Here is a 24,831-nt window from a genome sequence, read left to right on the forward strand (position 1 = left end):
ACTGTGTAATTGGTTTTTTTTTAATATGTAATACTTGATATATATGTCAAACATTTGATGTGATGGGTGGGTAAAAAATTTTCTCTAGTAAAAGGAAAACTCCCAAATAACAGCATGTTCGTGTACGGTACCTGCAGAAATATCACATCAGTTTATGCATTGCATCTTGCATGGAAGTCCAAAAGATGGATCGAATCTGACTATACTGTCGTACTGCCCTCCAATATTTGTCCAGTTGACCGTAGTACTTGTTGTAGTCATGGTGGTCTCTAGGCTAGTGTAGCGTACTTGAACGCCGTGTCATTACTTTTGGGGGCCCTTACGCTGAGAAGTTGGCATCTGTCTGATATGTAGGCCCAATTGGTTTGAAGGACCAAAATTGCTCGTGTAAAGTTGTACTTCCTCCACAAATTTAAGAGATTATTTTTTAAAGAAAAACTAGCTGGGTGGCTCGCTCAATTGCACGGCTAGTACCTATATAAAATTATATATTTTTAATAATATTTTACTTAAAATTTATTAAATAGTTATCCCGTTTTCTAAACACTTTAAACGACAAAAAATTATCATACTCGTGTTTCTAATTTTATTGTTTTCAAGTCACACCAGTTGCTACCCCTTATTTATGTCATATTCTTCTTTATTTTCTTGCTCGATATACCACTGTTTCTATTCATTCTCCTTAAACTTTTAAAAATTGGATCTTATGGTTTTTAGAATTTATTGTCCTGTTGGGTTTTGTTTTTATAGTTTCTAAAAGTCTCGTCAAATGCTGCCATTATACTCTACGACCGTCCACTATATCTTCTTTTTATTGTTATTGGTATTTTAAAAATAACATAATTATCGTTTAGGTTTTTTTTTTACTTTCTAGAAGTTCCGCCAAAACCTTAACGACTTTGTCACTGTACTTCTCTACGGCTCGCCCGCTGTCGCATTTTTTTTATTGTCATTGAGATTTAAAAATCAAACATGATTATCATTGAGGTTTATTTTTTTACTTTTTAGAAGCCCGAACGTTTAAAAAATAGACTTTTAGTTTTTAGAGTTTATTGCCTCGTTGGGTTTTTTTTTTTATAATTTTTAGAAATCCTGTCAAACGTTGTCACTATACTCCTCTACAACCCATCCGTCGCCTACTCTTTATTGTCATTGGAATTGTAAAAATTGATCATAACTATAGTTGGAATTTATTTTTTACTTTCTAGAAGCCCTACCAACCATTGGCGGCTCTGACATTGTACTTCTGTACGACCCGCCTGCTGCCTCTCATTTCTATTGTCATTGAGGTTTTAAAAATCAAATATGCTTATCATTGGGTTTTTTTTTTTACTTTCTATATATCCCGCCAACCGCCTTGACCGATTGCTTCATGACCTGCCCGTCGTCCTTCCTTTTAATCGTCATTAGGATTCTATTTGGTGTTTTACTAGTATTTTTTAGATGCCCCATCAACCGCCACCACTCTACTCCTTTATAGGCTTGTTAATTAATCTTGTCATGTGTTTTAGATGGTCTTTTCTGTCAGTAGTCTTTATTTTTTATCACCAATTTTAGATATTTATAAATTGTATTCCTACTTGAAATCTCTTTTTAATTTGTATAATTTCAGATTTTATTTTATATTTTATTTCGAATTTTAATTAATCTACTGTTGGGTTCTTATATGTACTCTTATTTCAATATTGCTTATATTTAATTCTGAATTACAGTTAATTTTAAATTGTATTACTACTTGAACTCTTCTTTTCTTTTTCTTTTTTCTACTGTAATTTCTTTTTTATTATTTTTTATTTCGATGTTTAATAATCTCATATTGGGTTTTTATATGGACTCTTCTTTCAATATTTGTTAATTTTAATTCTAAATTTTAGTTATTTTAAAATTGTATTTTTCTACTCAAACTCTTCTTTTCCTTTTTTGCTAATTTCGGGTTTTATTTTATTTTTATTCCGAATATTAAATAATCTCGTATTGGATTCTTACGAGGACTCTTTTTTCAATAGTGCTTATTTTTAATTCCGAATTTCAACTATTTTCAAATTGTATTTCTAGTTGGACTCTCATTTTCTTTTTGTTCGATTAATGTGAAAATTTCTAGCCCCCACAGCGAACGTGGTGTCTCCTTTCAAGGATGTTTTAATAATATAATAGATAAGGAAAAACATAGTACAAAATAAGATAGTTGGACGAATACTAGACAAAAGTAAATATATGATGAGTAAAATAGTACAAAAGTTGACAGATAAAGAATAAACTAGTACAACAGTTATACCTGGAATTACAAATCTATTATATATGTGGACAAACCAAAACGGTATGATCCTTATATTTATGGACAAAGTGAGTATAATGATTTCTCGAGTTTTTTTTCATAGATTAAAGAGATAAGCCAGGTGAAATTAAATGAGGGATGGTTGTGATTGCTTTAGATAAGGAAGTAGGTAAAGAAAGTAAATGAGAGATGGTCGTAATTGATTGATATGGGAGAGTAAGGTAAGAAATTGCTATATTCTATGATAAATTTTGTAAGTTATATTTTAGGACATAGACAATAATATAATTTGTGCTTACAATTTGAATCAGCACAATTTAGCTCCCATCAACGTGCTTACGGGGAAGAGTCATTTTTCTGCATTTCCCCAAACCATAACATAGACCCAATCAGTTGCTCTTACTTATCGACACATATTTTTTTTTCAACACAGAAAATTTGTAAAAGAACATTTCAATTACGCAGCTGAAAAGGCTCCATGGCAAGTAGACACCCTGTGACTGTAGAGTTTTCAGCAATTGAGCTACCCGTGGTAAAAAAAACTGCCATTTTTCACTGCGAGTCCAGGAATGTTTTTGGCAGCCAAAATTGCACGGTAAAGCCTGAGAGTAGGGCCAATGATCCTGCCCTGCAAAGAGCCGACACACACACACACTGCCATGGTAGGCCAGTACTACCGACACAGGAAAAGGAACCATCGAAACGCATCGATCCACGGCATGCAGCCACACCGCCACCTCCATCCAACACTCCCCTGTTTCCATTCCATCTGCCTCAAAGGAAAAAAAAAAAAGCACAAATGTACACACCAGTTCAGAAGAGTTCAGAGTTCATCTTTAGACACTTCATGAACTCTTCTTCCATCCAGAGTTCCAGACCAGATGATTCAGGCAACATTGTATAGATGATTCAGGCCAGGCCGTGTTTAGTTGTTTAGGTGTAAAAATTTCGAAGTATACGGACACACATTTAAAATATTAAACATAGACTAATAACAAAACAAATTACATATTCTGTCTGTAAACTGCGAGACGAATCTATTAAGCCTAATTAATCCGTCATTAGCAAATGTTTACTGTAGCACCACATTGTCAAATTATGACGTAATTAGGCTCAAAAGATCCATCTCGCAATTTACATGTAAACTGTGCAATTGGTTTTTTTCGTCCACATTTAATGCTTCATGCATGTGTCCAAACACTTAATGTGATGGAATTTTTGGAAGTTTGAAGGGAACTAAACACAACCTAGATAGGATTACACAGAAAGAACAGAAGGAATCCATGTAATGATTGAGCGTCTCGGTTCTTGCGCAGTTTTACAACACAGCTGAACAATCAGTTGAGAAGAACAGGAGAGGGGGGGGGGGGGGAGAAATTTACCAGGCATGGTTTCACAAGCTCTATTCCCTGGCATCTACTGATAACCATTGTGCTTTTCTTCTTGAGTAGTGCAAAGCTAATGCTAGGTATTATTACCAGTGGCATGGCTCTTCCCAGATGATTTGGTAATTACAGGTTCTGGGAGCTCTCACTGAACCAGGGCCACTGGATCATGTAACCTGATTCTAGCTAAGCTTGGTCTCTTTGGTCTTCCCCTTCTTAGTCTTGGATGACTTCTTGTCTTGGCCCTTAGACCCGAGGCTTACCCAAGTGTAGTCACTCGGGATCGTGAACGGGTCGGTGTTGTCCGCAACCTGCGACAGGTTCACCGGCTTCGATCTGGAGTTCTTCAAGCCCCACTTCAAATAGGAGCTCTTCTGAGTGTCTGGTTTGTGCATGATGGATCCCGGACCGGGGCTCGCCAACAGGCTGGGGCTTGACATCGGCGTGAAGAATTCCTCCGGCTCGAGGAGAGGGACGAACTTGGTGAAGGTGATCACTACCCTCACCGTTGGAACAACAGGAATGGCAACCTGCATTAAAAACAGAAGTATGGATCAGCTGAATTCATACACTTCAACTTCACAGAATGTCTCTAGAGTAGCAAAAATGAGTATATGTCCATTCCAGCAGACCAACTCAATGTCTCCCACAATATTTCTTTGGAAGCAAAATGATGCATGAACATGATGAAGCAGCATAAGGATAGTGTTGAGCATGCAACTACAATGAGTACTACTTTTGTAAACAATGCATTGAGTAAGCTTGAAATGTTCCATGCTTTTTTATCCTAAACCAGCTTCTAGCACGACAAGGTAATAACATCCATCACCAACTCCTCAAATTGAGCAAACCAGGAAATTCCCTCTCGGTGCAGATCAGCATGTGCACCGAGTAAACTTCATTCAATTTTTGTCCTAAATGTTGTCACACATTTATGCACATCAAGCTTGCGCTATTGTACAATGAACAGTGAAGAACGGTTCACGTATGGATAAATGGTCCCAATGTAGCAAATGACAATAAGTCACCTAACAGGCTAACACCTAACATTATTATCAGATTGATGACAAGAATTTCTAGTGCACATAGAGATAATTTGCTCATATAAATTTCAAGGAGATAAGTTCTACATATTGCTGATGCTACATTAGTGATGAGTTAACTGATATGCCCATTGACTTCTGCAACCACATTGCCAGTACCAGTACTGAAGAATGAACTATGAAGAATTACTGAAACATTCTAAATTCTTGCCAAATTTGCAAAATGATGAATTTGCTTCAGCTGAAACACTAAGAATTTCAGTGCTTCATGCAAGAATTGGAGCAGCAGAATGGTAGAATTGGTGGTTTGTTACCTTCACCGGGAATGTCCCCGGCGGGAACTTGGTGGTGAGCAGCTCGCGGAGGCGGCGCACGGCGCGGACGCGGCTGGCCAGGATGTCGAGCAGCGGCAAGAACTCGTCGACGGTGAGCGGGAAGTCCTCGGTGAGCCAGACGGTTGGCCGCAGCGTCTTCACCGTCTCCTCCTCCTTCCACCTGGCTCCCCCCGTCGTGGTGGCGTGGCGGCCGAACACGCCGCCCTCGCCGCGGCCGACGGACGCGCACGCCGGGAGCCGGCGCGGCACGTCCACGCTGTTCCGCCGCCTCTGCGGCGTCGCCATGTGCGACGGCGGCGCCGCCACGCTGCGCCGGCCGGGCACGTAGCAGCTGCGGCGCGACGGGGGCGGGGGGATGTCGGCGACCAGGAAGTCGCCGTCCTCGTCATCGTCGCGGATCTCCAGGGGGAGGAAGTCTTCCTCGTCGTCGTTGTTGTCGTCGTCGTCGTCGTCTCCGGCGAGCTCGAAGGTGAAGTCCTTGCGGCCGGCGTTGGCTGCCTTGAGCGTGCGGAAGGAGAAGACGACGTTGTGGACGTCGAACACCCGAGCCTTCCACTCCCCGACGCTCTCCGTCTTCTCCTTCCGTAGCCATGTCGTCCTCGGCACGAGCCTCGCGGAGGAGATGTTGAGCCCCGGTCGATACGCGGCCGCGTCAGATGTGGCCGAATCCTCGTCGCCGGCGGCCGCCGCCGCCGCGAATGCGTCGTGCACCTCGCGCTTGCCGCGGTGGAGCACGAGGAGCGAGCCCGGGGGGAGGTGGCGGCCGCCGGCGTCGGCCTCCTCGCCGAAGAAGAGGAACGAGTGGTCGGCCCGGCGTATGCGGAGGCCGTCGAAGCCGGCGAGCGTGGTGTCCGCGCGGAGCTCCGCGCCGCGCTTCCAAATGCGGTAGGTGTCCGAGGGCGCGGCGCGGGAGAGGAGCGGCACGACGGAGCTCTCGAAGTGGAAGTCCACCTCGAGGTAGAAGTCCTGGACCCGGCGGAGCGCCGCGGACAGCGCGGGGGCGCGGCGGCGGAGCTTGGCCCAGGCGGCGAGGCGGTGGGCGCGGAGGAGGCACGCGGCGATGTCCTTGCAACCCAGGCAGAGCGCCTCCTGGAGGGGCGTCCACCCGGCGTGGTTCTGGAGCGTGGGGTCGGCGCCGGCGGCGGCGAGCGCGGAGGCGAGGGAGGGGAGCCTGAGCCTCACGGCGAGGTGGAGCGCGGTGTCCCCGGCCGGGACGTCGCGGCGGTCGAGCGCCCCGGACACGGACGCCGCGAGGCGGGCCTCGCGGGCGGCGTCGGCGGCGGTGAGGATGCGGCTCGGGTGGGCGAGCGGCGGGAGCCCCTGGAGGACGCCCGCCAGCCCGGCGGCGTCCCGCAGCGCGACGCGGTGGTGCGCCGGGCTGTGCGTGTAGTCCGACGGCCGGATCGGCGCCGACGACGTGCGCTTCGGCCGCGCCGCCGCCGGCACGGGGGAGGAAGGGTCCTGGACCGGCATTGCCTGCTCCTGCTCAGGGCGCGAGCTCTCGGGATTCTCGCGCCACGGACGGCTAGCGCAAAGCTCTAGCTCTGGGAGAAGCTCTGCTCCGCTCTGCGCGGCGCAGTGGTGCGGGGGGAGATCGAGCGGAGTGGTGACTGAGAGCTCCCAGCTGCTGCTGAGGTGAGGGGGTGGGGAAGAGAGACTCGAGCGAGGTGACGGATAACTGGGCCGGGCCGGGCCGGGCCGGGCCCACAAACCGGAATTTGCTCCACTAAACGGCAATTTTTTTATATTTTAATAATCCAATATCTACAGCTCCGTCCGTCCTAAGATATACTAGGTTCCTCTCAAAATGTAATAATTTTTAGCTCTATATTTAAATACAAGTATACTCGAATATGACGAGGCTTTGTTCGTTTGTATGCAGTCATCTACGACTATATTATAAGCATCACAACTTATGTTGCGGTGCTAGGCTCTGCAGCACAGCAATCACTTCCGAACATCCTTATAGCTAAAAATCACTATATTCTACGATAGAGATGGTAATAAATTTTAACTATTAATCTAGATAAGTTTTGAGATGGATGTAGTATAATTTTTTACCAAATCATGATCTTATTTCCACTAAAACTGTCATATAATACAATTAGAAATTGCTATAAAATTATTTACACAGATCCTCCTGCCATCCAAATAAAAATAGAAACTAGTTGGATAAAGTAGCAATAATACTACTACTACTGTGGTATACTATATGAAAGTGGCAAGTGAGCGAAAAAAACAACAAAAAAGTGATGTTCTATCGAGGCATCAACGTGGCGTGTTGTGAGGTGTGTGAGTACGACAAATTGAGCTTTGTGGGGTGGGCCAGGGCTGGGCCGGGGGCCCGTATCTGCCATCTCCTCGCTTTATTACGCTAACTGCCCCTGCATCTCTTGGGTTCTGGTCAGCAACTGCCTGTTTACTGCTTTTGCTTTTCTTTACCGCTCTTTGGAAATTTGCAATAAGGACCTTGAGATGGTTGTGTATTGTTACTGCGTCACGCTGGAGAAGGTTTTCCTTTGGGAGGATGAAAAACCCCTTCCAGTACTTTTTTTTTAGAATACCTTCCAATACATCTTGAAAAAAGATTTATTTTTTAACGAAAATGGAAAACTATTTTGGCAATACTTGAAAAAATATGTACATAACAGGCGAAAACAAATTAGCCCTGGCTCTATCTATGTCTATGGTCAGACTCTTAGTCTCATCTCCAATATAGAAAAGGAAAAAAAAAAAGACAAAGTACCTGAGTAAAAAATGATATATTTTTTTTCTCAGGTAGGTAGATACACCTATAATTATATATAATATCATTTAGTCGCTATAATAGATAAAATAAATAAATAAATAATGACCAACCGCTAAATTTTGTTACCAAACCATTTCTTCATGGTGGCACTTAGGCACGATCCAATCATCCAAAGAGGGGTTGATCAATGAATGCTACACATGAACAACCAAAGTATGAGGGTGTATCATGCAAAAACCGTGGATTTCTCTTTAGCTTTTCCTTTTCCTTCTTCCCCTTCTTCCATGACCAGCCTGGTTATACAATGCAGGCTGGTATGGACTGCTCTACTGGTCACTCACTCACTCACTCACCTATGTAGTGTGATCTGATACCATCTGCCTTTTGGTGAGTACAAACCATGGGATCTCCTTTAATTGGGATGGGAGACGGTTGGATCATCCCTTTGCCTTTGCTTTTCTTTGCTCCTCTTTTCTTCTTTTCCTCTTTGCCTTGGAATCCTCCAAACTAGGGGGTTTTACCTCTTTTCTTCTTCAGAGAATCATCCAGATTAGTACTGAGATTAAGCTAGCACTAGTGTACTAGCTCTTGGGGTCCATGGATCATGGATGGATGCATGCATGGGAGATGTTGTTGTCGTTGTTGCAGGGTCCACGTCGATTTGGGGAGGAAAGGAGAAAACAAAGAGAGAGAAAAAAAAAGGGAGGATCACCTGTGACGGGGAGTCGGGGACACTGTTCCGTTGCAGTTGCAGCTCTCATCTCCGGTTTTTGGACCACACCTTCATGTTCATGGATGATGATGATGTGTGAGAGGCTCCAAGTTTAGACACCAAGGCCTGAAGATTCTGTTAAAACGCGGGAATTTCTTACGAAATAGTAGGAGTAGTGTAACTCTGTTTGGTGCTGATGGTAATGCTTAAGGGATTTTGATTATACAGAATATAGTTAAAGTCACTCTGTTATAAAGAAGGACGGAATGGCAAAGGGCAATGGGCATTGGGCAATGTCGAGGGATCTTTTAGAACGCAGAAATTTTATAGATTTCTCGTTGACTTGATTATAGCGGTGATTTTCCTCGCGGTTCTATATTTAAATTAACTATTTTGAAAAACAAACTTAACTAATACTCGTCCGTATCAAAATATAATACTAACTTCTATTATTTAAAAGTTATCCCAAAATATAATAATCTATTCACCAACATTGTATTCTCAACCAATCATAGTGTGACCAATTTAATTTCTCTATATACTTTTTTTTACCTATCATAATATTTCTATATTTAATTTTATCTACTTTCTTAATATAATTAACCTTCTTCTACTGTGGAATGGAGGTAGTAGCTTAGAATAAAGGATGCAAAAACATATTTTTGAAGATTTAGGCCTACGTTCGTTCTAGGCTTGGCTACTTCGACGTTTTCCGTGAGAACGCTTCCTAAACTCCTAATTGATGTATTTGGTGCAAAAATTTTCTACATAAATATTTGTTTAAAAAATCAAATAAATTTATTTTTTAAGTTTATAATAATTAATACTCGATTAACTATGTGCTAATGGTTTCTCACGGTTTACCTGCCACCCCCAAAAATTTCAGCCATTCAGCTGATTAGAATGCAGCCTTGGAGCAAAATAATCCACGACAACAATCCAATGAAATAACTGAAAAGGGTAAGGGTGGTTCCATTCATCCGAAAATTCTAAAAATCATTACTCCTAGAAGAGGAGACCTGAATAGCAAATGGCTACTCTCTTTATCTTAAAAAAAAAAAAAAGAGTGTGGCACAGGAGATCCTGGGCTTCCTGGCTTGGGAATCTAGTGGCAGTAGTATAGTTGCAGTGGTAGTACTAGTAAACACACGGATCTAGGATTAAAAGGGAGTTCTAAAAAAAGGATTAAAAGAGAATTATTAAGACAGATTGGGGTCAGTGATTGTGAATAAAACCACGCAACAACGGATTGGTGAGAGAGAAAGGGGCCCAAGCCCAACAAGGCATCGGGGATGGAGATGAAGCATACAAGTAGACGTTGCACGGGGTCAGGGGCCGGTCTTGTCTTCTTGCTCTTAACACTCTTTCTCCTCAAGATCTTCTGTGCTGCCACTGTTACTGACTAGTTTAAGGTCTGGTTGGAGAGGTTATAACTGCTGCAACGTCTACCATAATCAGAAACTTCCCAAGCAGTTTAGATTTTAGTCCAGATTCTAAGGGCCAGTTTGGTTTGTGACCAATGTTGGCCTTACTAAAATTTGGCATGCTAAATTTTGGCAAGTTTTGGCATGCTAATTTTTGGTAAGGCCAACATGTGTTTGGATTGAAGCCAAATTAAACTAATTTGGCTATTGAATTGGCCTATGTTATATAGGCATGCCAAAATTTGGCTTCAATCCAAACATACACAAATATTGTTGAGATTGCAAAAAAATTGACAAGCCTAGGGCTTATTCACTTTGATGCCATTTTCAACCTTACCAAATTTTGGTAAAATTGCCAAAAAAAAGGCTACATTTAGTTTGCTGCCAAAATTTGGCAACTATATAAGAAATCCTACCAAAATTTTAGCAAGTTGCCAAAATTTGGTAAGGTTTTTTTTTTCATCAAAGTAAACAGGCCTCTAATTTAGGCCTCAAACCAAACTGGCTCTAAGAAGCTGTAGCTATAGAATCCAGAAAATAAACTAAAAATCATAAGCTGAAAAATATGCTTTTTTATGTTCTCATAAGCTATAGTTAGCAACCAGCTACTTCTTAAAATTTTAAACCTCCAAACATACTCCTATGCTCCATTGGTGGTGATTAATTCGACAGGTTGTACGGCCGGCGCAGAAGATCCTCACGACAGCGTGGGCGGTGGAACCAATCAGCACTGCGGTTGAAGCTATAGTATGCGTGTCCGCCTCCCATGCGAAGGTGGGGGGAGAGGACAGAGGAGGTCCACTAGCTAGCTGTAGCAGCAACTGCAACTGCAATTATCCACACGCGTCCACGCCTACAAGAACAAGCCGATTTGATGGATGGATGGATCAGTCGGGGGGTGTGTTTACTGAAATTTTAACAAATTGACCCTCGTAGAAAACTTATTTTAAGATTGGACTGTTCCAAAATCTAATTGCAAAAATAAGCCGTTGGCTCAACGCCATCAAGTTAGACGCTAACATGTAACTTTTCAACGCCGATAACTGGCGCTGAGATCCTAGCAGCGCCAAACTCATTGGCGCTCCACCTCGTTTTCGTAAGTAGGAGTTCCCAACTCCCTCTGCCTCGTTTTCCGCGCACACGCTTCCCAAACTGTTAAACGGTGCGTTTTTAAAAAATGTTTCTAACGAAAATTGCTTAAAAAAATTATATTGATTCATTTTAAAAAAAAAGCTAATACTTAATTAATCATGTGCTAATGAACTGATCCGTTTTCCGTGCAGAGAAGATGGGTTCCCAACCCATCTAACAAACACAGCCTTAAGCGGTACATGGGGTCAGTGCCAAAGAATTTAGCATTGACCCTCTGCCACATGGAATGCGCCGCCAACTCATTTAGGATCTTAGCACCAACACTACGGGCGCTGAGACGTTATATATCAGCGCCAATCTTCATAGCGCTGAGCTGATGGCTTAGTTTTGCAATTAGTTTTTAGCATGGATCAATCTTAAAATAAGTCTTCTTAAAGGGTTAATTTGTCAAAATTTCGGGTGTGTTTAGATCAGGGGTGTAAAAAGTTGGCGTGTCACATCGGATATACGGACGCACATTTGAAGTATTAAAGTTAGACTAATAACAAAACAGATTATAGATTCCGCCTGTAAACTGCGAGACGAATTTATTAAGCCTAATTAATCTGTTATTAGCTAATGTTTATTGTAGCACCACATTGTCAAATCACGGAGCAATTAGGCTTAAAAGATTTATCTCGCAAATTAGTCGCAATCTGTGCAATTAGTACCGAACACCCTATGCGACACCCTATATAATATCTGATGTGACACGCCAAAACTTTACACGTATGAATCTAAACACCCCCTTAGTTGTTGGTATTACTACCAACTTGTGCTAGAATTCAATTGCGCATTGCAGTAAGTACTCTCTCCGTTAAAAAAAAATCAATTCTAAAAATATATGTGAAATACACGTTATTCGGATACATCATCAGAATTGGTTTTTTTTATAGTGGAGTATTTCCTCCATCCTAAAATATGTATACTTCGCTAGTTCTATCAAAATGAGTGCACTTCTTTAGAAGAGCACTTATTTTGGGACTAAGGGATATCATTTTCATATACTCCTAAGTGGATGAGTTTATTTATTTGCAATGATTACTTTCTCTATCGGTAAATATAAGGGACTATGTTTTTTTTTTACTTTATCCATCAATGTAAAGGATTTGTGATTCCTAGATGAGAAAAATACGGTAGTGATTACTCCCATCCCAAAATATACGGGATTTTGGAAAGGATGTGACATCCTATTATTACGAATCTAGACATACAGTTTGTTCAGATTCGTAGTAATTAGATGTGTTACATTTTCCAAAATCTCTTATATTATGGATGGAAAGAGTAGATAGCTTAAATAAAAAAGAGAGAACATTCATTTTTTTATAGTTTATTTAATGTACCAATCCATCAATGCCCTTTTTTTAGAGAAGGGTATTTTTTGCCCGGCCTCTACATCCAACCGGATATATGCAGCCTTTTCTAAATTAGGAACTTAGCCTATCAAACAGAAAACTTAGCCCTCAAATAAACCCAATCTGAAATTCGCTCCTATGGAGATTTAAACTCAAGACCTTGAGGTGCTACTCAGGTCACTGCAACCACTAGGCTATATGCCCTTTCACTATCCATCAATGCCATGAACCAGTCCACCAATAAGGTTGTGCTCGCTACAATGTTTTTATCGAAATTACATGAATAGCCCACCTATATACCCATGGCTGAATTCCTAGATTTTAGAGTGGTTTAATCAAATTCAGAATTCGTTCTTACCGAATCACGTGAAGCGTTGGAGTACTAAGTGATATGAGTGGTTTGATATTCCCACATGAACTGTTGGAGTTACTCCTACGTCTATACTTTATGGAGTAGTAATATAAAAAAGAGCCGTTCATCCCTAACAATCCTACGGGTCAAATCAATTGGTTAAATCCCTACCGTCCATTCGTAGAGCCCTTTCACCCTCCCTACCATCCACCGGGATTTCACCCTCCCACAGCGACATCATCCTATCACCACCGCCATTTTTCGCCCGCCCACAGATTGTTATGGCGAGAGGATGGTTCTACAGTTGCTTACCACAGTGACATCATCCTATCACCACCTCCATTTTCGCCTGCCCACAGATTATTATGGCAAGAGGATGGTTCTACAGTGCTTATTTTAGAGGGAATCGGTTATGTTTCATGTAAACATCAACGATTTGGAATAAGTTTATTGCTTATAACAATAAATGGAATTGAAGTGATACTTTTGACATAAACGTGCATTGCACGTGCACGGTTACTAGTGATATAGCAGCAACTATATTTCTTGATATGATAATGTTTGGTTCAATAGCGGTAACTCATGGAGAATTAACGGACGTATTATTCTGACAGTTGTCATTCTGAACAGGAAAGCCTGTGAAGAGAACAAACGCTGAAGATGGAGTTGAGCAAATTCATAGTGCAACAAAAAACATCTAGAGGCAGAAGAGATGTCAGGAAAGAATGATGACGTCGAATCGATCTACGCTGTTATGCGACCCAAAATCAATATTTTTTTAGTTGTTCTGGATTGTGATGCATTCAATATTATGCAAAAACCATAGCATATATATAAGTCTGAGACTATTTTCGTGTTAAATAGTGCTCTCGGACAACGTTGCTTCAATTATTGGTAGCCATGCACAGGCCAACACTCCGAACGTCACACTAACATTCCATCCCAGCCATTTTATTGATGTGCCTGAGCACCACAAGACAAAAATTACAAGCATCGTCCACACCGACATCGCATGCATGGCGGACCATGCATCTTCGCCAAAGTTGGTGCTGAATATGGCCCCTAATCTTTGCCAAAGCATAAAGTTCAGGGGTTCCATCTCAAACGGAAGGAAATTAAACAGCAAATCAGTATGGCTGGGACAGCGCAGTAGGCCAGTAGCTAGCGCCTAGGCGGTAGCGCCCGCAGTGGGGGGCATTACCTAGCGGCCGGAAGGGAAGGCCCGCCGTCGCCGCCGCGACCGCCCTTGCCGTCGATCCCCGCTGGACCCCCATCGCCGCCGCGGCCGCCTGTCCCGCCCTCCTCACCGCTAGCGCCATCGCCTCCTTTGCCACCCGCCTTACCCGGCCCGCCCTGCTAGCCTGGCGCAGCCTTCCTGGGAATATACTGACACATCGTTCCCTTATTTACTTAACCGACTTATAGAAACAATATCAGGAGAGAGATATACGCGGTACATGCCATAACAATACCAGACTAACATATAGCAGAAAATGCGAATCGGGCCAGCCCATTAACCCTCCCTGCCTCTCAGCTGTACATCTGGATCGGACGGCCGAAAGGAATAAGTTGACGGCCTACATTGTATAGCAAAGGAGCATCGTCGAGAGTCGAGACATGATGGGGACAAGTGGCATCATTTGCGTATAATAATGGCATTAGAGGTGACACAAACACAAACAGATGATTACAAACATCCAGCTGTCGCCTGCTCCCAAAAAAGAGTAATCATATGTAGAGTAAAAGCACTCGATGCCATTTACGTCCATTCTCGATTATCATCTTACGAAAAAAAAGGAAGAACATATTGAATCTAGCGTCGCGCATATGACATTACCGCCTAGCAATAACTGACGGTGCCATGCCAAATTGATAAAAAGAAAATAACTGATAGAATGAGACGAGAAGAAAACACCAAATTGATAAAATGAAAATAGCTGATGGAATGAGACGAGAAGAAAACACGGTGACTATGGTGCAGTCTCCAACATCAACAACAACAACCAAAAAAAAAAACAATCATGCGTGCAACCATGCGAGATATGACGATTAAGAAGGCCTTGATTTCTTATTGGCCTGAATCAGTTGCAATTAACAATGATAACAGATAACTGAAATTGAAACGCCCAATCACACTTCAGACTTAAAACACGTTGCAAATGCATAATGGTAGAATAAGAAACGTCATCAACCCAGAATGAATAATATCAGTTCTATGGGTCGTTCCAACTTTCAAACGATAGCATACGAACCACTTAAAAAGCTAAGGACGCATTAGACCATTGAGGCAATCCAGCACAGGGACATGCTATGTACACAGGAGGTTGACCATGACACCTGGCCATCCATGTTTATTTACAGCAGCAGCAACAGTTGATGAATTACGCAGAGCCGAATGTGTTCTCGCCACTGTAAGTCATGTAGAGGAAGCCGTCCTCATCCTTGTTCTCTTCGTAGATTGCAGACATCAAAGAAGCTGCCAATAGAATGTATGCGCAAAATATAAGGAAACCAAAAGGGTAGGTGATATGACAATGACAAATCAAGAACAATGAATTTACCAGTTGGCGGCAATGTGTTCTTCACAAAGACAAAGATGGCCTTTTCTGGGCTAAGCTTAATCCTCTTCCGAACCACATAGACAAACTGGCCAACAGTGAGATCAGCAGGGACAAGGTACCTACATCAGAAAAAAAAAAAACAAAGATGTGTGTATCCAAGAGAAGGTTAATATTTCAGGATTTCAATTCAATTAATAGCAGATGCCTGGGTATTCTAAGTCAATAAGCAACATAAATAAAGAGTACTAAGTACTAACCAAACAAATAGAACATAGCAAGCCAAATTCCAGAGAATACAGGACATCTAAAGCGAAATTAGCCTGATTGAGTTAGATAGAACCCAATGTGAAAGAAAAGTTGCTCCTATTTTATCTTCCTCCAACTAAAGCAGGTGTTAAAAAGGAGAGGAAAAATGGAAGCCCTCTCATACATAAAAAAAAAGCTTTAGTAGCTGATATAAGCAACCATGAGATAGAACATCTCCCGTCATAATAAAGGAGATGTGGAAAAGAAAGCTTACTTCTTTTTGTCAATTTCTGGAACATCGGTCTTGTCAGCCTTCTCAACGATCACCTGAAATAGCATATCGCAGAATTTTAGATAAGACAGATGCATATAGGAGATATGCACAAACGAAAAAGTAAACAGCAGAGATATATTACCGGAATTCTGTCTGAGTACTTCTCACGGATCCTGGCAGATTCTGCTTGCCTCCTTTCTGCAATATCATTCAAAATACAAACATCATAAGATGCTATATGCAAATTACATGTGGTTGACATAAACATAGTCGGGAATGTTTTTTTTTTTCTTTTCACAGTTGGTTCTGCTACACTAATGGAATTAGGGGTAGTCTGTGCTAAGTGTAAAGCAGATAAATAGAAGAAAAAATATCATCTCAACCTCTTGTACAAGCTAGCTTTTCTTAGATTAGCAAATATGTTCAAGGCTCAATCAAATAAATACAAAGTACAGCATGTTCCAACCACCAGTAAACAGGGTACTGCTAATCAAGAGAATCATGATATATTGAAGACTGAAGTAAACAAGTTCAATACATGAAACAGTTTATTATTGAAACAACAATGCACATTGAACACAATTCAATCATAAAACAGACTAGATCAACAAGAACAAATATGTTTGCTTAATTGGACATTTGATGTTATCTGCCACGAGTAATGGAACTACCGAAGAATAAGCATTGTGTTACGAGTAATAGAACTACCAACAAAAATCTATACAATAAGCATTGTGTTAGTCCGAATATGATAAAAACCCTTTTGCAACTGGGAATAAAACAAGTATCCCAGAGTTTAAACTTTTGTTCTGGAAACAAGCGACCGTAAACTACAGAGTCCTCTTCTGCAACTAATACACAGCTCAAGACCAATATGCAACACACGCAACCAAAAGAAAAAATCAATCCTTGGGTGGGCCAAATCATACTCCAACAACAAACACAACGCCCGACAAAACAATCCCACACACAAGGCAGTCTCCACAAAAGTAGTACTCATATATAATCTACAATCAGATCATCATATACCACACAAAAACGCAAAGCTAGTTCCGATTATAAAACGCCCATCTAAAACTCGCAATCAATCTACCACCACACCATCGATCGAATCACAGATTGCAACCTAATCGCAACAAATTGACAGGGCAAAGAGGTAATGGGGCGAGAGAGAAGAAGCAACAAACCCAGTGGGTGCTCGAGCTTGAAGGAAGTCCTGGCCATCTCCAACCTGCGAATCAAATCATCAATCGATCATCAGAAACAAACCCCCAAGGTCAACGTCTCCCCTCGATCAAACCGATCCACCAAAAGAAAAAAAAACAAATCATCCGCAGAAACGAACGCAGAGGGAAAACCTCCCGAATCCTCGCGAATTCGGCCGGCTCCGTTGGGGGATCGAGACGAGAGGCTCACCGATCGAAGGGGCGCTGCCGCGGAATCGATCGATCGAGGCGGGGGGCGAATCGATTTGGGGGGCGAGAAGTCGATCGGCGGAAGCAACCGGAAGGAAGGAAGGAAGTCGCGGTAGGGTTTGGTTTGGTTGGTGGCGTGTCGCCGCTATTTAATGGGGATTTCTTGTTGCGGATTTTGCGTTTAACCCCTTGGATATTGCTTTAATTCCATCGTTAATAAATAAAGTCTACGGCTCGGAGTAGAGTTGTTAAGCGTTTCCTTTTGGTTTACCACTTTCCTTTACTTTCACGAGGAGTTATATAATATATTTACAAAATCTGGAATATACTGTATTAGGTTTAGTGCAAATTTTGTGAACTGCCCCCTCGTTCGTACTCACCGGAAAATCACATCTAGTATTACTCTACATCTATTACTCTATAGTCCATTTAAGTGATAGTAACATCATAATTTTTTTCTTGAATTACATGAAAAATTGTAATAGTACTCCCTCCAACTTAAAATATAACAAATTTTAAGTGAATGTGACATTTCCTAGCACTACAGATCTGGTCCCAAAATATAACAAGTTTAAATGTATATTTTTGAGTGGATAAGACATATCATAGTACTATTAATCTGAGAAGTATTATGTAGCTGAATAAATCCTAAAATATAACAAATTTTGAGTGGATGAAAGGTATCCTAGTACTATCTGGATAGACATATATCCAAATTATTGCACTATGATAGGATATATCCTATCCACTTAATATTTGATCTATTTTAGTACTAGCTACTATTTAGCTAAGTTGGACAATGGGACATACATACTAGTATCATATTAGTTTTAAAGTTTACTTATTCAGGGCTGTTTCTTTAGTTGAGGGGAAAGTTTGGATTTTGATTGAAATTGGAGATGATGTGACTGAAAAGTTGTGTGTATGACAGATTGATGTGATGGAAAAGTACTGAAGTTTGGATCCAAACAGCCTAACTTGAGTTTCAAGGCAAAACCTACTATCATATTAGTTTTGAAGTTTACTTATTCAGGGCTGTTTCTTTAGATTAACTTGAGTTTCCAGGCAAAACCGAGGGTTTATATTAAAGAATCAACGTTGAACTTTCAAGATCTCCTCGTTATACGCTCCGGCCCATAATCGAAGACGTATAGGAGTATATCGTCTCTCTTATCCAAAGCATGATTGATTAATAAAAAATCAATAAAAATATAATTTCTTTTAGATAAGGGAATTGTTTGGACTTTCGGGGCCGAACTCGTTGCCGACGAGGCGACGACCACGCCACGAGGTAGTTCTAGCTGGGCCGACTTCGCTGGGCCTAGTGGGCCCAGGCCCAATTTGTTTCCTCTCAGAGAATTTTGTTTTTCCTCTTTTTGTTCCATGGAGTTATTTTTTTTTTCCTGAGAATCTTTAGCTTCCGTGTATCCTCTTACGCATGGAGCATATTCTCATCGTGGTTGTTGCAATGGAAGTAAATAAATAAATAATAAAATGTTTAATATTTTTATGGTGAGCATTATGATGCAAGCTACATGAGAAATACTCCCAAAGAAGAATGAACTGATCATAGATTCATAGTATTCCTTGGCAGTAGCTAGCAAATTAAAATAAACTCAAACTCACTATGTTATTCACATCCTATTCTTTTTAGAACCTTCTGATAATTATCATTAACCAAAGAAACTACTAGTACGTATATATAAAACAAGAAGATCTTAAATTTTTTTAAGATAATAGAATATAACATCCCGGCCTTTACTCAAGAGAGCTACAATCCATTATTATAATCTAGCACTCGGGTGGTGTTTGAATCTCATGAAGATAAAGATGAAGATACAGAGTAAGTGTTTCACGCAAAATGAAGTGGTAATAACATGTGATTAATTGAGTTTTAATTATTACAAACTTGAAAAATGGATTAATCTGATATTTTAGAACAACTTTCATATAGAAAGTTTTCACACGAAATGTACCGTTTAGCAGTTTAAAAAATATGTCATTTTAATCCAAAAGTTTATCCTTAAACTTTAGAGGAAACGAACAGGGTGTGGTTCAAATAAGAAAGCAAACATAGCGGAAAGATAAAAACGAACCAATAAAAGATAAGGAGAACACATTATTGAAGTCTTTTGTGAATCTCCACCCATAATTGGCAAAAAGCTGCATAATCGTTGACTCAAGCTTGCGGCATGCAACTTTTAGGACCTCTCCGTCTTCGTCACACCTTTGTAACTGTGCCCAACACCAGAGCCAATATGTTGCCCTGAAAATTACCTGCATATTGATGCAACTATTTTCATATGCATGGCAATTGCCTATTAAAATCTCTGTAAACCCTTTAAAAATCAAGCCATGACTAATCGCTTGGACTTGTAATTTAGTCTGATTTGGCAGCAAATATACATGTCAGAGCATCATTTGGGGAGACAAATTGACAAACCTCTAATGCTGGATCATAACCATCCATGCACCTGCATAATTATATATATAATTCCACATCAACTTCAACTACTACAGAGCCAATATATATATATATATATATATATATATATATATATATATATATATATATATATATATATATATATATATATATATATATAGTCTTTTTAGATACTACGAGTACAAGAATTCTAAATATTTTCTTAGTAGTACTTGAAAATTCTCCACTGAAAGTCTGAAACACGTGGGTATCCAACGATATTACGATAACTGCTGCTTACTTAAGGCCGGTAAACTAAGCTTGGACTTGCATTACATGGGATCAAAGTACATGTCTAGCTCTAGCTTCAAGCTAGCAAAATACACACACAAAAAAATAAGTGGTCATGCAGACATGCACCATATGCATATGATCCTTACAGCTTAAAATACATTACAGCGAAGTGATAGCTAGCTAGACAGCTTACACTAACCTCACCCTAATTATCAGTAGCATTAATTAATTAACTACGTACCCTGCAGGCTTTGAGGTAGTAACATCAAAAGAAAGCAATATTGCAAGCAGCAACATGCTTGCATGCATTTCCAAAAAGAAATCTACCTCACTTACTTCTAATTACTCCACTACTATAAATTAGATAGCTATAGCTAGTGTGCACGCACATGAATGCATGCTTAATTAGCTCGTCGTCGTCGTCGTCGTCTTCTTCTTCTACTGCTCCGATGAGAAGGCGGTCTTGGGGAGGACGGCGTCCCTGACCTTCCTCATCTCCCTCCCCTTGCTCCTCCCCCCGCCGATCTCCGGCGCCGGCGCCGCCGCGCTCATCCGCTCCATCTTCCTCGCCAGCCACTCGTGCGGCGGCAGCATCATCATCATCTCCTCCTCCTCCTCCTCGTCTTCCTCGCCACCGCCACCGCCGCGCCTTGACGACAACGACGACGACGACGAGGAGCCGGCAGCAGCCGCCGGGATGGCAACCGGCGCCGACGACCTCCCCTTGCTCCTCCTCGCAGCTGCCGCCCCGCCGCCGCCTTCCTCGTGCTGCCTGTTATTCCTGGCGCCCTTCGTCGTCCTGCCGGCGAGCGCCGCCGCCGCCGCTTCGTTGCTCTGATCGTGATGCAGCACTTCCCACACTTCTCCCTCGTCGAACTCCTCTTCTTCCTCCACTCGACGTACCACTCCCGCCATGGGCGCTAAGCTGAGCTAAAGCTTTCTCTCTAGCTATAGCTTGCTGTGAGCTAGTGTGTGATGATTTGTTGCGAGCTCAGCTAGCTGTGAGGCTGGCACTTGGCATTGGCAGCGGGGAGTATACTTGTCACAAGCCGAACAATGCAGGACGAGACAAGATTGCACTGGTGCCGCTCACCGACCAACAGACTCACAGGTGTTTTCGCTTGAGCACGCACTGCTTCAGTGAGGATACTGGATACAAGTATACTCCAGCTAGCAGCAGTGGCCGGCCTTGTTTGTGTTCAGCCACATACTATTTTTGCTTGGAATCTACGAGGGACTGCTGCAACTTCTCTCAAGTCTCAAAACAAGAAACCCCCTTAGACAGTCTAACTTTTGATTCAGATTCCGAGAAGTCATAGAATCTAAAAAATAAACTAGAAGCTAGCCAGAATCTAGGAAACCCAACTTTTTTTTTAATTAGCTGTTGCTTTTTAAAATCTTAAGCTTCTCAAACATGCGCTATATATATATAGCTAGCGAGAATTTGTTATTGATCAGGCAGTCAGCGATATGGATGAAGAATAATCATTAAACAGTCATAGTGTACTGTATGTCTGTTTGCTAACACTAATAAAAATATGTGCTAGCTCCTTAGGTCATAATATATTGATATTCAAATCTTCAAAATTTTAACTGGATTTTATATTATGTGCTTATTACTCCCTTCGTCCCATAATAGGTGACGTTTTTGACTTTTTATTTTGTTTGTCATTTGTTTTATTATCAAAAGTATTTTACATATGACTTATCTTTTTTTATATTTACAACTATAATAATTAAATGTGCCGGTTTTTTTTTAAAAAACGACACCTTTAGAATCGAGCCGAGCCGGACCGGATGAGATATTTCTTCTCCCGGCGGGGCTCACACCCGGTGGAGATAAGGTCGATTTTTCTCGACTTCTCGTCTCTCGCTCTCGAGGTGCCCTCCCCTCCGCTAGATCCGACAGGGGCGGGAGGGGAGGCGCGGTGGCGGCTGACGGCATGGAGGGGAGGCGATGACGGCCCGGCAGGGGCAGGAGGGGCGGAGACGCCCTCCCCTCCGCCAGATCCGGCAGGGGCGGGAGGGGAGGCGCAGTGGCGGTGGACGACATGGAGGGGTGGCGGTGGCGGCCCAATGGTGGAGGGGAGGCGGTGGTGGCCCGGCGACGGTGGATCCTCGGGGCAACGGCGGCGGTGGCGCCCTCCCCTCCACCAGATCTAGCGGGAGGTGAGGCAGCGGCGGTGAAGGCGGCGACGTTGACGTCGGGGGGCTTTGGATCCGGCGGCCTCTTCAGATCTGAACACCTAGTGAGCTGATGATTGTCTGAACATTTGATTCAATGATGTGAAAATTTGATGAACATTTGATCAACTTGTTGTTCATTGTCTAATGTGAAAATTTGATGAACATTTGATCATGAGCTTATTGTTGATTGTCTGATTGTGGATTGTTTTATCTTCTTTTTTATTTATTTATGGTGCTTTGAAGCATCGGCTCAGCTCAAATTGAGCCGAGCCGGAGTTTTTTTTGCAAATCATATATCTCAAAGGTGCCGGTTTGTCTAATCAGTGCCGCCAACGTGGTGCCGGTTGGGAAAACCGACACCTAAGGGGGTTTCCCAGCTGGCACCAAAGGCCCTTTATGTGGTAGTGACTGCACAGTACAGCTACATCTAGTGGAGCCTGGGCACCTGCCGAGGCTAGCTGGGCCCTGGCTCCGCCGCTGAGATTATTCATATCACCTCAACAGTTTTAACTTCAACTTATTATGTGTAAATAAAATAATAAACACTAGCTAGCAAAGTACTAACTAAATACAAATAGATTGGAAATATAACAAAACAACAAGCATAAATTGATAGTGTGGCCTTATATACAAAGTATACACTAATCAAGCTCACCCACATGTTGGGTCGAGCTAGCTAGCGAGCTAAAATTAAGCTAAACTTGACCCGATTTATTATGACTATGAGCCCCTTTAAATCGTAGAAATAAAAAAGGGGAAAAACACGTGATTCTGATAGGAATATAAGTACATAAAGCACAGAATTACAAAACACAGAAAAACACATGAATAATCATTTAGTTAGACCGCAAGAAAAATAAATACAGTAATCGGATGAGAGAGTTAGGTAGACTCAAAGGAATTTCTTCAAGAGGTTGGACCTCTTGCTGAATTTCCTCCAAAACCTACATGCAATGACCCATTCCATAGAAATTTTATAGAATTTGGAAAACTCCAATCCTTTGAATTAAAGGGCCAAATAGAAAATTTTCTATAGGATTTCAATCCTATGAAATTCCTGCATAATCCTTTGATTCAAAGGGGTCTTGTATTTTAAGCTGACTTTGAAACTATTGATATATATACCACTTGTGTTATAGTGCATAGCTTGGTCCACATAGTATGTTTAAGCTGATCTCCATACTAGTTGATATACCACTTGTTATAGTGCGCCGGACCCACTAACCATGGATCACCCAAGTTACATTGGGTCTGTTCCACCATGGATTCAATCAGAGTCATAACTTTAGATCGTGGACTTACACAATCCAAAATACAGTCTCATGGATAAGAACTACTCATGTTTGAAGTTGTGTTTTTTCATCATCAATTATCGATATGAGATTTAACCCAACATCTCGACACAAACATGTCAACATATATACTCCACATATATGTATATGTAGAGACATATATCTATAACTAATATAAATATTCGTATTTTTCCGGTCATCACATATAATTTCGTCCGATTTTTCGTCCATACACAATCCGATTAGGTTAGAGATAGCGATGGAAAAAAAATTGCAAAAAAAAAAAAAAATCGGCAGCCGCCGACGCCACCACCGCCCGCCTCCGGCTGTCCGGGCCGCCGCCCCGCCGGGCCGCAGCCGCCTCCATGCCGCCGGATCTAGAGGAGGCGAGGCCCGGCTCGCCGCCTCGACGCCGTCCTGGCCGCAGCGCCACCGGATCTGGCGGAGGCGAGGTCCGGCCGGCCGCCTCCACGCCGTCCGAACCGCCGCCTCCATGTCGACGCCGCCACCGCCGCCGGATCCGCCACGGGAGGAAGGCGAGAGGGGGTGGAGCGAGCCACCACCGCTGGATCCGCCCACCGCCGTCGGATCCACCCACGGCCGCCGCCGACGCCGTCGCCACCTCCGGCGGATATGCCACGGGAGGGAGGCTAGAGGGGCGCCAGATCATTTCCACCGCGGCCCTCGGCCGTTGCCACCGCAGCCGACGCCACCACCGCCACTGAAGGGAGAAGAGACGGGAGGGAGAGAGGGAGGTGGAACGTCGCCGCCTGTGGGGGGAGGGGAAGGGGAGCGTCGCCGCCGGTCGGGGGAGGGGGAAGGGGAGCGGTGGCGCCGGTGGGGAGGGAGAGGGGGAGCGGCGGAGGGGGAAAGGCGCCGCTGCGCCGCCGATGTAGTCGTGAGAGAGAGAGAGAAGAGGGGAGGGGAAAGGGAGCGTCGCCGCCGGTGGGGAGAGGGGGAAGGGGAGCGGCGGCGCCGGTGGGGAGGGAGAGGGGGAGCGACGGAAGGGGAAAGGCGTCGCGCGCGTCGCCGATGCAGTCGTGAGAGAGAGAGGGGGGGAGGGAAATGATTTAGGGTTAGGGTTGCCGTCCTTTTATATATGTACGAATCAATCGTGACCGTCGATTAGATCGGACGGCTGCGAATTCTCCTGCATCGGGCCGCCGTTCCCGGGCCGCCACACAATTGGGCCACGTGTACGCTCCGCACGGATAAGTTCAGTTTTGGTCCCTCAAGTTGTCCCCGAAACTTACTAAGGCCCTAATCAGTTTATTTTTCAAAGCAACTGATTTAATTTTTTAAAAATTACAGAATTTTGTTTGGAACTATTTTAAGCCATTTAAAATTGCTAGGAAATTATGATCAATTATTTAATC

The 24,831-nt window shown here is 42.7% G+C and overlaps 2 protein-coding genes across 2 annotated transcripts; both read right to left on the reverse strand.

Annotated features, from left to right (window-relative positions):
* Positions 1–3,553: 3,553 nt before the first annotated feature.
* On the reverse strand, positions 3,554–6,669 carry LOC127778303 (uncharacterized). Its single transcript, XM_052304884.1, has 2 exons — positions 5,018–6,669; positions 3,554–4,190 (listed from the first exon to the last, which is right to left on the reverse strand). The coding sequence occupies exons 1-2, from the start codon at positions 6,509–6,511 to the stop codon at positions 3,843–3,845; spliced, it is 1,842 nt and encodes a 613-aa protein (XP_052160844.1). The 5' UTR covers positions 6,512–6,669; the 3' UTR covers positions 3,554–3,842.
* An 8,135-nt stretch (positions 6,670–14,804) lies between these two features.
* On the reverse strand, positions 14,805–17,420 carry LOC127780546 (autophagy-related protein 8A). The gene is made up of 6 exons (XM_052307465.1): positions 17,259–17,420; positions 17,030–17,073; positions 15,985–16,040; positions 15,843–15,895; positions 15,323–15,441; positions 14,805–15,237 (listed from the first exon to the last, which is right to left on the reverse strand). Exons 2-6 carry the CDS (start codon positions 17,064–17,066, stop codon positions 15,143–15,145), a joined length of 360 nt encoding a protein of 119 aa, XP_052163425.1. The 5' UTR covers positions 17,067–17,073; positions 17,259–17,420; the 3' UTR covers positions 14,805–15,142.
* Positions 17,421–24,831: the final 7,411 nt, after the last annotated feature.

Source organism: Oryza glaberrima, chromosome 7 (assembly GCF_000147395.1).
Source record: "Oryza glaberrima chromosome 7, OglaRS2, whole genome shotgun sequence".
NCBI classification, from domain to species: domain Eukaryota; kingdom Viridiplantae; phylum Streptophyta; class Magnoliopsida; order Poales; family Poaceae; genus Oryza; species Oryza glaberrima.

Excerpts from the sequence above, each read along its gene's own strand:
- LOC127778303 (XM_052304884.1), bottom strand. The coding sequence starts at position 6,511 with ATGCCGGTCCAGGACCCTTCCTCCCCCGTGCCGGCGGCGGCGCGGCCG. Across the intron at positions 4,191-5,017 it reads CGGGGACATTCCCGGTGAAG|GTTGCCATTCCTGTTGTTCC; the intron begins GTAACAAACCAC and ends TTTTTAATGCAG.
- LOC127780546 (XM_052307465.1), bottom strand. The coding sequence starts at position 17,066 with ATGGCCAGGACTTCCTTCAAGCTCGAGCACCCACTGG. Across the intron at positions 16,041-17,029 it reads CAAGCTCGAGCACCCACTGG|AAAGGAGGCAAGCAGAATCT; the intron begins GTTTGTTGCTTC and ends ATGATATTGCAG. Across the intron at positions 15,442-15,842 it reads CCAGAAATTGACAAAAAGAA|GTACCTTGTCCCTGCTGATC; the intron begins GTAAGCTTTCTT and ends TTTCTGATGTAG.